Consider the following 12,984-nt stretch of genomic DNA (forward strand, 5'->3'; position numbering starts at 1 on the left):
TTCATCTTCAGTTTGTTGGTTTGAGCAAATTATTGAAAGTAATAAGATAAATGACTAACTTTGTTGTTCTAAGAGTTATCATAATTTTATTATTATTGCCAGTAGCAGGCACACTGTATTTTGTGTGTGAATATCATTGCACATTCTAAATTATAAAATAATTAGGATAGTACACACACTCCCATTAATATTGGTCAATAGCTGTGCTTAGATGAGAGTATGTAAACACAGCTGTGACATCACAAATTTTGATTGGTTATGTGTTGTCAGACGCACGTTTTGATTGGCAGGTTGGAAATATGGGTGTGTATGTTATGCAAACCCTCGACTGTGTCTCGGGTTTGCATAACTGTTGAGAATTCTCCCAACTGCGCTTGGCATTTAGATGAGGCTATGTAAACATGGAAAACGTCCTCTATTGCTTAAATAACACAACAAAATATAACTTTTTGATCGGTTGCTTTATCTCAAGAGAAGCACTTTCCGAAGGCAGTTTTCTATTAAGCAAGGGTCATTGAAGCAGATTCAACCAAGCCTTTGCCTGTTGGGTGCATCTGGCAAAATAGTCCAAAATGCATGTGGGGCTTCTTTTTTATGGTGCAAACAGAGACAGTCTGGATTATGTTGATCTCTTTTTAGCTGACTAAACATTCACTCTGACGAAGGGCTAACACTCGAAATGTCAGCTTTCCAAATCATTCATGGTGGTAATTTGACCTTTATCAAAATATTTGATAAAACCAAATTTTCCTGTTAACCGTGACACTGTATGCAATCAATGTAACATGGAGACAATTTAGGTCCCTCATGCGTGAGCCCAAGTGTTGACGCCTGTCGAAGAGTAGGTTATTGGCTAAGCTCTTCTGACCCTACAATTTACCAGTTTAATAAATTATATACTAGCCCAAACAGCGATGTGAAAGTTAACCAACAGGTACCCAATTTACTGTGGCCATAGTAATCCTCTGAAAACTGAGAACCCAAAAGTTGTTTTTCAGTAGCTGTGTACCAGCAGGAGAATCCTTCAAGCTCTCCTCTGGATAAGAAACTATCCAGAAGATGCAGGTTGTCAAGATCACTTGAGATTGAACTTGACAGGAATTTATCCATTTTTTGGATAGCCCCCCTCCCCCCCTTTATCCCCATTTTTCATCAGGGGCTGTAGTCCCTTTTCATCAGGGGTTGCTCTCAACTGAAGCCTTTTGTATCAACCTTAGTTGTATGATTTTCTTATAACTAATGCAAACTGGACATGGAAGGAATCAAGTTCCAACTTTAATGCGATATTACACAAAGAAAATATACTTACAAATTTCATTATTGCAATAAGAGAATGTAACAAAAAAAGTACGCGATAACCGGGTTAGCTGTTGGCGTAATTTTTCTTCCTCACCACGGACATATTCAAAAGGAGTCAAGGCTTTGCGTTGTTAAACACATGAACAATAATTACACTGTAATTAAACACATGAATCGATCGAGCTTAGTCAAAAATCCTGCGTAACATATAACCAGCTGACCTTGCTCCTTTTTTTCTCGCGTCCCACACCTGGTGAAGGACGGGCTCTGCTGCACAGACTTCCTTCTTTTAGATCGGATAACCGACTCGTGCTGAGCTTTTGAATGAACTACCGTCTGTATAAACTCCTGAAATGTCGTGACCGTAACGTAGCAAGATCAACATATTCGCGATGGTAATAAACCATCGTCGACAGAAATTTTCAAACCAGAAAACTCTTCTCAATCCCGTACGATTCGTTCCCTAATTGTCTTTTCACCAAATAAATCCAAAGGATGGTTGTTACTAATAATATATCTGTTGCAAGTACGGCAAACAGAAAATAGAATCCCTTCTGCCATTCTCTTCCGATTTCTTCCAGTTAACATTTTTATTGTGTTCCCATCTGACCAATCAGTGGCGAGAACGGATTGGAACCGGCCAGAGCTCTCGATCCGAGGCGCTGGCCAAGAGGATCGCAGCTCTGGGAACGAGGATGAAAGTAGATGTACATGGCTGCCACTGCTCTGGTGATATGACTGTACGCATGGGTAAAGCTGATGACCGTGGGCTTGGTGTTTGGTTTGTGCTTCTCTTGCTTGTAAATGGTGGACTTTTTAAGTAAAAGATACAGCAGTCGTGGGAGGTGTAAAGGTGTCCTTAATTTAATACTAAATGCTAATTAGGGTGTCAGACTTTACACTGAAGAGTGTACTACTTCACTGTATTTGTGGAACGGCGCTTTTACAGACCGAGTTTTTTTAAACTTGATTTTCCCCCGGTACCAGACCTTAGCTAAACAGAAGTCTTGCGTGAGAAATTATTACCCTTGGAATAGACCACTTTGGATATATTAAAATTCAGTCCAAAACAAAAGGCATCATCTCGAGGCTCTGGGGAATAAACTCATACAAATCCTTATATTTATTCCTCAGAGCCTCGAGATGATGTCTTTTGTTTAGGACTGAATTTTAATATATCGAAATTGGTCTATTGAGAGTGGTCACTCGTGAAAGACAAATATCATATAAGAACTCGTCTAAAAGTAGCTTGATCTGTGAAAATGCCGTTAGATAGACCTTAGTACACACCTCTTTAGCTTGTATGCCATTTCAGACCACGTGATGTTCCCAAGGGAATTTTCCGTTTCCCCATACGTTTTTCGTACACATACACGTGCATAAGACGACATTTGAAAGAAACCTTTCCCTAAAGTAACATCACGTGGTCTGAAATGGGAAAACAAAATGTACGAGGTAAAGAGGGCAATTGGAGTTGGGCTTTTGGTTATGGGCCTTAGTAGGAGTACATGTACAGGAGACCTGTATAACGCAGTTCTATTGGCTGTCTCCGTTCTGAATTGCTATTGACTTTTAAGAGAGGATTAAAACACAAGGCGGGCTTAAACGAAAATGGCGCAGATAAGGAGTTAGAAAAAGATCTGTAGTGGTAAATGAAATTTAATGACTTGAATTTAACAAAGTCGACAGAAAAACATAGTTTTACATAGAAGTACAATAGGCTCAAAAAAGCCATTCTTACGCCAGCCCTTTTATTAGTAACAATCTTTAATTAATACTTAGTTTTTCAAACCAAGTTGATGTTGTTTAAATCCAGATTGTTTTACAAATAAATATAAGAAATTAAAGGAAAACGTCAACCAGTCGTGTTTGTCATATCAACATAAGGAAGCGTTATTGGTTCTGCAGATGTTGAATCGTGTTGATAGTTGTGTGAAAGAGGACGCAATAGTGATCAAATAACTTGCAGTGTATTATGGGAAGGATACGACCCATAAGACCTTGCAAACTAACAAAATTTGGCGGCCATCTTGATTTCAACATGTTCTTGCGTTTCTATCTCCATGGAGACCCTATGTAAAGCGCGTGCGTGGCCTGCAACAATGTTGGTAGAGCTGTGGAAACGGTTACGGTGATGACGGAACAAAAGAAATGCTGCTGGGAGTTGTAGGCTCAAAAGTTTGACCAGTTCCAAACTTTTGCGCAACAACTCCTAACAACGTGCAACAGGTTGAGCAAACAGACGCAACATGTATTAAACACCCAACAATGTTGGGAGTTCTTGGCCAGCAAAGTTTCACAGGGCTTTGGGGGTTAGTTCTAATCGATAGCGTAAAAAGAAACAAAAGCAACATTAAGTGAAGCTATGATCCTCGCAGCTGTGAACGCAATTTTAGCAACTGAGCAGAGAAGCCTGAAAATTTCTGGATTTCAACAGGGTTTCAACCTGCGACCTGGCGATGCCGGTGCGACGCTCTAACCAATTGAGCTATGAAGCCACTGTCGTTGGGAGCTGGTCATTTGGGGATTCATATATTCAGCACGGGAACATATGAACCCACAAATAACCAACTCTCAGCGTCAGCTCTTACGTTGAATACTTAACAGGCGAATTTTTTTATCGTAATTCAATTCAAGAGGAAGACTATTTATTTTAACTCCACTTTTTTTCATTTAAGGTAATTCCTTAGTATTGCCTTTGGCATCCCTACTGCGCACGATTTTCGCGTCATTAGCGCGCGCACATGAGCACGTGCGCATACAAAACGTAAGAGATTTCGCTCAAACTAAACCCGATAGCGAAATAAATGCTCCTTTTCTCAAAAAACGAGCACGGTGACCCCCGATTTTTTTTTTCAGGTATTTGCTAAGAACAGTCTAATAAAGAACCTATCTGAAGAAGAAAAAAAGTTTGATAGTAGAACATGAATTTTTTTTGGAAAACAGTTCCGTACCGGGGTATATTTTACCCAAGGCAAGGACTTCAAGCTAACCACGGAACTGTCCCAAAAAGTGCAATATTCCCACAACCAGGGAATCAAAGTCGGCGTATATAAAGCATTACTGCTTATGTAAATAAAAGAAGCTTTATTTTCAAAATAAAATTTTGTGTCTTTGAAGTAACCAAGGCTTAATTCTGTATGAAGGTGATTCGAATTTTTAACGCGAAAACAGAAAAAATACCCCATTTTAAAAGCCTGCTGACGCGTAAACAAGCACGGTGACCCAATTTTTTTATTGCATTTTTTAAATGTTCATATCATGAATGTTAATTATGCCAAGTTTGCAAAAAAGTTTGATAGTAGAACAATTTCAAGGGAATTACCTTAACGGTTCGTTATTAGCTTGGTGTGGTTCCGACCGATAAGCTTCAGGAGAAAGTGACGTCATTTACTCGCTAGTTTACAAAAGTGTGAGAAGTCGGCTTAATTAGTATGCAGCACGAGAGTTTTTTGGCTTTCCGATTGTCTCATTCGTGTTCTGCATACTAATTAAGCCGCATTCACGCACTGCAATTTTAGGCTAGTGACGTCACTTAGCTTTCTCCTCAATCAAGCTCTCTGAGGGCTTTATATCTGACAAAACCACGCCAAGTGATGACGGACAATTGCCGTAAAAATGAATAGTTTTTCTCTTGAAATGACTGCATAACATCTAGCATTTCGAGTATTCAGCACAAGCATTTTCGAAATGTGAAGAAAAACGAAAAATGACTTTTGATCGTAGTAGCACTTTAAGGTGACCGGCGTTGAGTTACTTTTTTCTTGTTAATAGATATCTTTGCAGTGTTTCTGCCTTACAGAATCTCCCTTTCTTAATTTTTTTTCCACATCCCAAATAGATTTCTAAAAAGAAAAGGAACATTCGATTTTGGTATTTTTCGTCAAATGACACTAACTGTACTGCTGTTAAAGGTTTTTGATAAGCCTTGTTTGGAGAATAATATTTATTTATCAATTTTTGTAGTCGATGACGAACAATGTGAGAACTGATTTTCAAACCCTCAAGTCTAGACAACATAATATTTGTTTATAATACTCACCCGTATTCTTGTATTTCTTTAAGCGTAGAAATTAACTCCCCTCAGTTGGAACGGTTTCTGATGCTGGCTCTTTTGCATTGTTTCTCGCTAAGTTGAAGTTTTGAACGCATTGGTTTTCAGTCGATTACATTGTTGGCATTTCGAATACGACATCTTTTCACAATTAACCTTTTCAAAATTGACTGGTAAGCTACCTTGCCTTCTTCAATGCGAAAATGATGGCTGGAAGTGAAGTTTTGATCCTGTTCAAATATGCGAAAGTAAAACACGTGAGGACATGCCTGCAAACTTAGTGCACGAGGGCACGTGCCAAGATTACAGCGTGCATATTAAACAATAGCGATTTCAGATAGCCTGCGTAACGGGCGTTTCTGTTGTTGCGGAACGCAAGAGAGCTCGAGCGGTTTTCCCGGGGGAAAGAAACAACCCAAGAGGAATTGGAAACAATAATTATGCAAAAATTTGGAGGAACAAACAAAGGTTGTTATGGTATTTTCGAAAGATGGCTGATTTTGATATATCTCGACGTTTCGCTGTAGTGTAAGCACTTGCTCCCTATTCCCAACAATGAAATAAGTGTAAGGCTTATCCTTTATTTTTTGGTGAGGGGAAGTGCGGCTGTTTATCTTTACTTGAGCTCGAGAAACCGACTTTAAGGGAGACTTTGTGACGTTAATTGTCTGTATTCCAAATACAAGTGATGTAGGGAACATATCTGTTTACAGGCATGACTTTTGTTTTTTCAAATGGGCCGGCCACAGGAACAAAAGACCCCTTGTTTCGACGGCCAATGAGGCTGTTGTTGGCACATTAGGGAACTTTAGCAACGACAACAGCGACGGCAACGAGAAGGTCACAAATTTGCATATTTTAATAGTGGGCAAAAACAATAGCTTTGCACACCCTGAACGTGCTTTTTTCGCTTTTGTCCGTTTCTTTGTCGTCGTCTGCAAAACAACAAGGTGAAATAGCCAGATGTGAGGTTTTTTGAAGAACGTCAACACTTGAGGATAAATTTTCATGTTCTCCCCTAAATTAACCGCCGTTCCGACCAGTGTCATTCTTGGGGAACTACCACACCTTGTCAAATAAATGAGGCTCGAAATAATTTTTTCTTCTTTCAAACAAATAAACATATTCTGTCTTTAGATACAGTTAGGGTAATCATATCAAGACGAAATTTGGCCAGGGTATTAAGTACCCATCATAAACTTCTTACATTAAATTTTCTTTAAAAATAACGTTACTATGGCAACGATATAAGGTATTTCTTTGAGCCTTATGGGACGGTGAAATCTTCCCAGCGTTACCATATAATGTTAGAAAATATTTCTAAAATACTTAAACGTTCAACAAAATCTTTAGGCCAGTTTTTCAGAAAAAATTTTTTGCAAACAAAAAAAACGAGTAAAGTTGCAAAATAAGGAAAAACGAGGGGGTTTCAAGATCATCATTTACGCATGCGTTACCCGCTCAATCGAGTCCGCGCGTGAGTGCAGCTGACCTGAGCAGCTCTTAGAATTACTTGTGTGGCTTACGCGCGCTTGCTCAGCTGAAAACCCTTTCGAGCCTCCTTAAAAAGGATGAAATAATAACGAAGTGATAGCAATAACAGGAATTTATATTTTGAGATGACGTTCTCGTTGCCGTCACCGTCGTCGCTGCTTAAATTCCCTATTAATGACAATAACTGACGTCAACAATATCTTTCCTATTGAAGTTGGGTTGAAGAGCAAGGGGACACTTCGTGACGCTCATTGAAATCGTCGAGCATCTAATTACGTGCGTTTTTGGGCATAAATCACGTGTTCTAAAAACGCATGCGTTAAAAATACGAAAGATTCTAAATGCAAGTTTGCTTACCAAAGAAAATGAACAAAACGAGACTTTTAACCTGTCCCGCGCATGCGTTTATCAAAAATTCGCAAGAGGATATTCTCGACCCCAGTGCTTACGCTGCTGATTCCGCGGTCATGGGCACAAGAGCTCTGGGATCGCGATTGATATTGCAACGTCAGTAAACCGAAAAGTTAAAATAATTAAAACAAGACACGAATAAATTTATATGATTTACTTTAATTAATATGATGTGCATTCAGTTTAGTGAAATCGTTCTTCAATATCATTCGGTGTCAATATTAGTATAATAAACTAAGAGTTTTCAACCCTATATACTATTTAAATTTGAAACTTTATAAAATTCTTTTTACTAGGTACAATTACAACTTCGCGGAAAAGCAGACTATCTCTTGAGAGTCTTTGAACAATATATAATAACAATGACTACAGTATAATAATAAAAAAGGTACGAAAGGGAAAAATATTGACAAACGAACAAAATGTGACATAAAGAGAGTTGCACACACCTGAAAACTGGCCATGTGCTTTAAATTGGAACAAAACACAAACAAACAAAAAAATAATAATTGGGAAAGAACAGAGTTCAATTTACGGAGAATTGGTTTGGCAAATGGCCGCCATTTTTTTGTCTTGGGATACCAAAATGGTCGCTTTGACGTCCTGCGCTTACACTGTATTTAACAATTATTCGCCAAAGGCGAGGTGAATAATTGTTTTAGAATAATTACATTGGTGGTTATTTGAAAAGTGTGCATTTTCTTTAAAACAAATACTGTCTTCGTTTGTCACCTCGACAAACCGACTTGCGGCCATTTTAAAAAACCGCTTAGGTGATTATAGCATATGATTAAAAACTGAACTACGGATATCAAATTTCCAGCATTTTCATTGGCTCGCCGGACACAGGTTATCAGCTCATACACCTGCACTACCAAATATGGTCAATGAACACAGCAGAAAATACACCGTTTTGCAGCTCCGAGAACAAATGGCCAAATAAATTCAACATAAAAGAGTTGTGATGTTGGGGTTTTTAATAAAAACAATTATTCTACTCGGCCTTGCTGGATATGAAATGATCAGAACCAACTCGGCGCTACGAGCCTCGTTGGTTATATATATCATTTCATATCCAGCGCGCTCTCGTAGGATAATTGTTAAATAATCACGTCAAGGGTAACCAATCAGCGCAGAGGATTGTCAATAATCACACATGTGATTATACTAAAGTTCTTTACTATATGGCTCGCTATCTGTACATGTACTTCCTTTGCCTGAGCATTTATTCGAGATTTCGATTTAAGCTTACGAACAATCTGCACGGTGAAGTCCTCAACGCAAAGTTGCACTAATTCAATCAAGGTCCTCTACATTGCCATACAGATTGTCGTCGTATACATTCATGCAGAAGAATTCCTGAAAGCAAAGATAAGAATAACAATCTTTAGATAAGGTTTCACAGCAAAATCTAACAACTGGGTTCGATTCCCAGATCCGGAGACATATGTGGGTTGAGTTTGTTTGTTCTCTACTCTGCTCCGAGAGGTTTCCCTCCGGGTATTCCGGTTTTCCACTCTTCTCAAAAACCAATCTGATTTGATAAGTATTAGTTTTATTTGATTCAACTTGTACACGACCCCACAAGCTATCCAGCTTTCAAGTGAAGCTATGATCCTTGCAGTTATGAACGAATTTTTTGCAATTGCGTAGAGAAGCCTGAAAAATTCAGGACTTCAACAGGGTTTGAATTTTTCAGGCTTCTCTACGTAATTGCAAAAAAAATGCGAGGACCATAGCTTTACTAGATTTAATATCCGCAGTTCATATATGATCCATTTCATATATCATTTCATCTTTTATTCAGCTTTATACATTATCGTGTGAAAAAACCCCATTATTATTAATTTTAATATTATTATTATTATTATTATTATTATTATCATTATCATCATCATCATCGTTATCATTATCATTATCATTATCATTATTATTATCATTATTATTATTATTACTATTATTATTATTATTACTAGTATTATAACTGATAAATTAAGTTCTAAATGATTATGTCACAAGTGACTTTACACCAAACATTGGTCTAGTAACTTCGATAGAAACTCAAGTGCATCAATATTTATAATTTACCAAATGGATTTAAGCAGGACGTTGTATCCAATTTCAATTAAAAATGACAATCTTTTGAGACCATATACTCCAAATAAATGAAAAAAGCCAACTTTTAGAGCGGTAAAAATACTTGTAAATAATTTTTATGTGTTTATTTTCAGTGGTGACAAAATTATTATCTCTTCACAATTTCTCGTGGCATTACGCGACACTCAGGCTGCTCCAGTCCTCTGTAACCATGAAAATCAACTATCTGAAGATGATAGTCAGCAATGTTCCTCTCTTCACTTGACCTCTTACCGACACATAAATTATGTTAGTGTTACTAATAATTCAATTTGTAACAAGACCTTTTTAAAATCTTTAGAGGAAGGCGAACTACCCCTTTAGCACCGGGGGAATGTCTGGATACAGCCGTAAAGCCCGTCCCCCCCCCCCCCAAAAACAAAAAAAAAATCATCCCGGAAGCCTTCATAAAATTATCTACCACAGTGATGTGATTTCCTAAAGGAGGTTCCTTTCTTAAAAATGAAATTAAACGATTCTGACCTTATGACATAGCTGCAATCTCCTGATTGTAGTGCTGATGGCTTCAAATGTTGGTCGATCATTTGGATCGTTTTGCCAACACTCGCACATGAGGGCATAGCTGAAGAAAGATCAAACCAGAAAATTCAGTTTTGCAATTAATTTGAGCTTACAGTATCACTGTCTTCGTCTCATACCGTGTTACACACGTCACATTTCGTCAACAGCCAACATTTCGTCAACAGCCCACTGTGAATGTTGCCTTCTTCGAGTGGAGTAAACTCAACGCCTTTATGCTTAACTTCGTCTTATTGCCTTCTTACAACGACTCTCAGTTGAGTATGACCCTAGGGAAGTTTGGTGTCAAAGTTGTTGAAAGAATGTTTTGATTTCAATTACACATTTCCTCCAACATACAACAAAAATTGAAACGTGTAGCGGCCCTTTCAACAATGTTGTATTGCAAAGACCAATCAGAGTGAAGGGTCCAGTCTCCAAAACACAAAAAAAAGATACGCCATCATAGACCTTATTCATAAATGGCGGTCATATTTATAGTTCTTTTGTCCACTTGCAAATTAGCCTACCAAGCCTCACTTTAGAGCAAGAATTCTTTTTAATTCACTGTAGGGTATCGAGGCTTGGTAGGCTAATTTGCACTTCGACAAAAGAATTATAAATTGACCGCCATTTATGAATAAGGTCTATTAGGGTTGCGTGACTAAAGAGACGTGTTTCCAACAATGTTATATGCGTATCCAACTTTGTTAGAAGCGATCTCATAACATTGTTGAGACGTGTTCTTCTAACAATGTTACAACGTGTAGTTAGGACTTAACAAGCGTAGATTCCGTTGCGTGAAAATTTGTACGAAAAATTGCAAAGCGTAATTGCGCGCCTTACTGGCCAAAGGATGGCAAAGATAACTATGCATCATCAAAAAGAGCAACACCAATCTTTTGTTGGACAAACACATAATGAAACAATCGAGATCAAACAGTCACTTACATTTCATCATCCAAGTGTACTGGTTGAGGCATTCGGTAGTTATCCTTTAACATATAAGGAATCCGATGACCTTGAATATCTGGATAAGGTTCACCACCTTTTAATGTAATGTGAAAACATCCATTGTCACTTTTTTTGTCATATTTTGCGGTTAATAGACTTAACCATTTTTACAATCGACTTGAAAACAAAACCTTCGTACGATGTTCATACTCTAGGAATTGTTAAAATACTGGTTGCGCTTTCCTCCTAAATCCTGCCTGCTTGCTTGCCATGTGCCCTCCTAATATTCAATTCCAGGCTGGTCTGCACATATCTGCAATGTTTCTCCAAGGTGTTGTGCCACAACAGAGTTGACACGGCACCTCTGCTGAGAGGTGACTCTCACCTCATAAATCCTACGCATTTCATATTTGAGGGATTTGAAGTGGGACGAGTAGGGTAAATACTCGCTCATATTTTATGTATCGAGGAAATAGTATGAACGCGAGTGCATCTTTGGATTTATGGGAATGAGTGATGTTTTGAATGATCTCAATCGAGTGAAATTTGAGAACTTTCAAAGCATCACGAGTGACCATAAATGCTATTTTTATTTACTTATTATTCAACAAAATAACTTTATCTCTGCAACTTTCGTATTGCGATATATAATCTCTATTGCAATCTATTCATGCATTCGTCATTGACCAATCAGAAACGGGATACTATGTTAAATACATAATAAAGGATAGATAAAACATAAGCACTTTGCAAGTCTAAATCTGCACCATTTGCACTTTTGACCACGAAAATGGAGTTTAAAGTTGTTCCTTCTCAGAGGAGAATAGCGACCCTCGGATTGGAGTAGGAGAACGACTGCGCATTATCTGTACTGAGCACGCACAGCAGGTTTGAAGGCCGAATTTTTTTTAAATGCGCGTACTCAGAACTGAGACCTTGTACTGCTAGTCATCCTTATAGTCGCTGATGACATACAAGACAAAACAGGGTACCACATCTTTTCTATCACTGTGATGAACTGTGTGTCGCTAAACACCCAATAATATACATCATAAAGAGTAAGAAACTTCGCAAAGACAACTTCGCTGTGATGAAGGGTCAACGCCCGAAACGTGAGCCATTTCATAAAGTGCGACAGCTCGAGCTTCATCAATTCCTTCAAATATAACTAAACCAAGACAAATCGTCTAAAGGAAGTGTAACTTCTTACAGATGTTTTTAAATTGAAACAAATGCAAAATCCAAGAACATAATGGCAACATAAAGACAGAACAAAGAAGTTACCATAACATGAACCTACCAATGGTGAAAATTTCGTAAAGCACAATACCATAACTCCAACTGAAAATAGAGTCAGAACAGAATTCAAGAATTACTCTAATTATGATTACTCTGATTTCATCGAGTCCTTGCACGGGAACACAGTAAGCCCAACAAATTGACCTGCTCTAAACTGATTGGCTTCATAGCTCAGTTGGTAGAGCAGTGCCACTGGCATCGCAGAGGTCAGGTTTCTTTAAGAGAAAATTGCTTAAATTGTCCATTGGATAAGTACAAGGATCCATTCTCCATTTAGGTAAAAAAATAAAAAAATAAAAAATAAAAAATAAAAACTTGTTACAGTAATGGCATAGCTAATTTAAGAGGGGCTTCTGACGAGGTGAGCGACCACAACAAGATCTCAATCACTATGATGGAGAAAATTGTTTTTGGATAACGAAATTAAATCACGTAACAATGGATTGAGAAGAATGGGCACAGCTCATTCGACAACCTCGCAACCTCGTGCTGGTAACGAGGGTGAACAGTTGTCACACACTCGTTCTGGGGTCGAGGTTCACCACTAAGTTTTCCTCCATTCGCCATGAGAAGGAGGTTGATGTTTGGCATACTCACACATCACTTTGTGTTGTGCATATCCCATAAAGTAACGACTCTATTGCTGTCCACTTCACTGGTAAAGGACCCTGCAAATGAAATTTTACTTGTTACGAATTGATGCGATAAATCAGTGGCAAAGCTCTTTCAAAACTCAGCTGGAAGATATTATCTCTCGCATCACATTAACGCGTGCCACTTCAAACAGACCATAAAGCAATTAAAGAGATAAACGTGGT

General features: G+C 38.1%; 1 protein-coding gene across 1 annotated transcript in view; it reads right to left on the bottom strand.

The window, feature by feature from the left end:
- Positions 1-7,424: 7,424 nt before the first annotated feature.
- LOC138029953 (proto-oncogene tyrosine-protein kinase receptor Ret-like) overlaps positions 7,425-12,984 on the bottom strand; it is a 42,987-nt gene continuing 37,427 nt past the window's right edge. Inside the window, exons 11-15 of the mRNA XM_068877797.1 lie at positions 12,764-12,834; positions 12,168-12,208; positions 10,865-10,961; positions 9,878-9,977; positions 7,425-8,617 (exon numbers count right to left, since the gene is read on the bottom strand). Coding sequence (XP_068733898.1) covers positions 8,555-8,617; positions 9,878-9,977; positions 10,865-10,961; positions 12,168-12,208; positions 12,764-12,834 — 372 coding nt within the window. The 3' untranslated portion in view covers positions 7,425-8,554. The remainder of the gene's footprint in view (positions 8,618-9,877; positions 9,978-10,864; positions 10,962-12,167; positions 12,209-12,763; positions 12,835-12,984) is intronic.

Source organism: Montipora capricornis, chromosome 13, assembly GCF_036669925.1.
Source record: "Montipora capricornis isolate CH-2021 chromosome 13, ASM3666992v2, whole genome shotgun sequence".
Taxonomy (NCBI): domain Eukaryota; kingdom Metazoa; phylum Cnidaria; class Anthozoa; order Scleractinia; family Acroporidae; genus Montipora; species Montipora capricornis.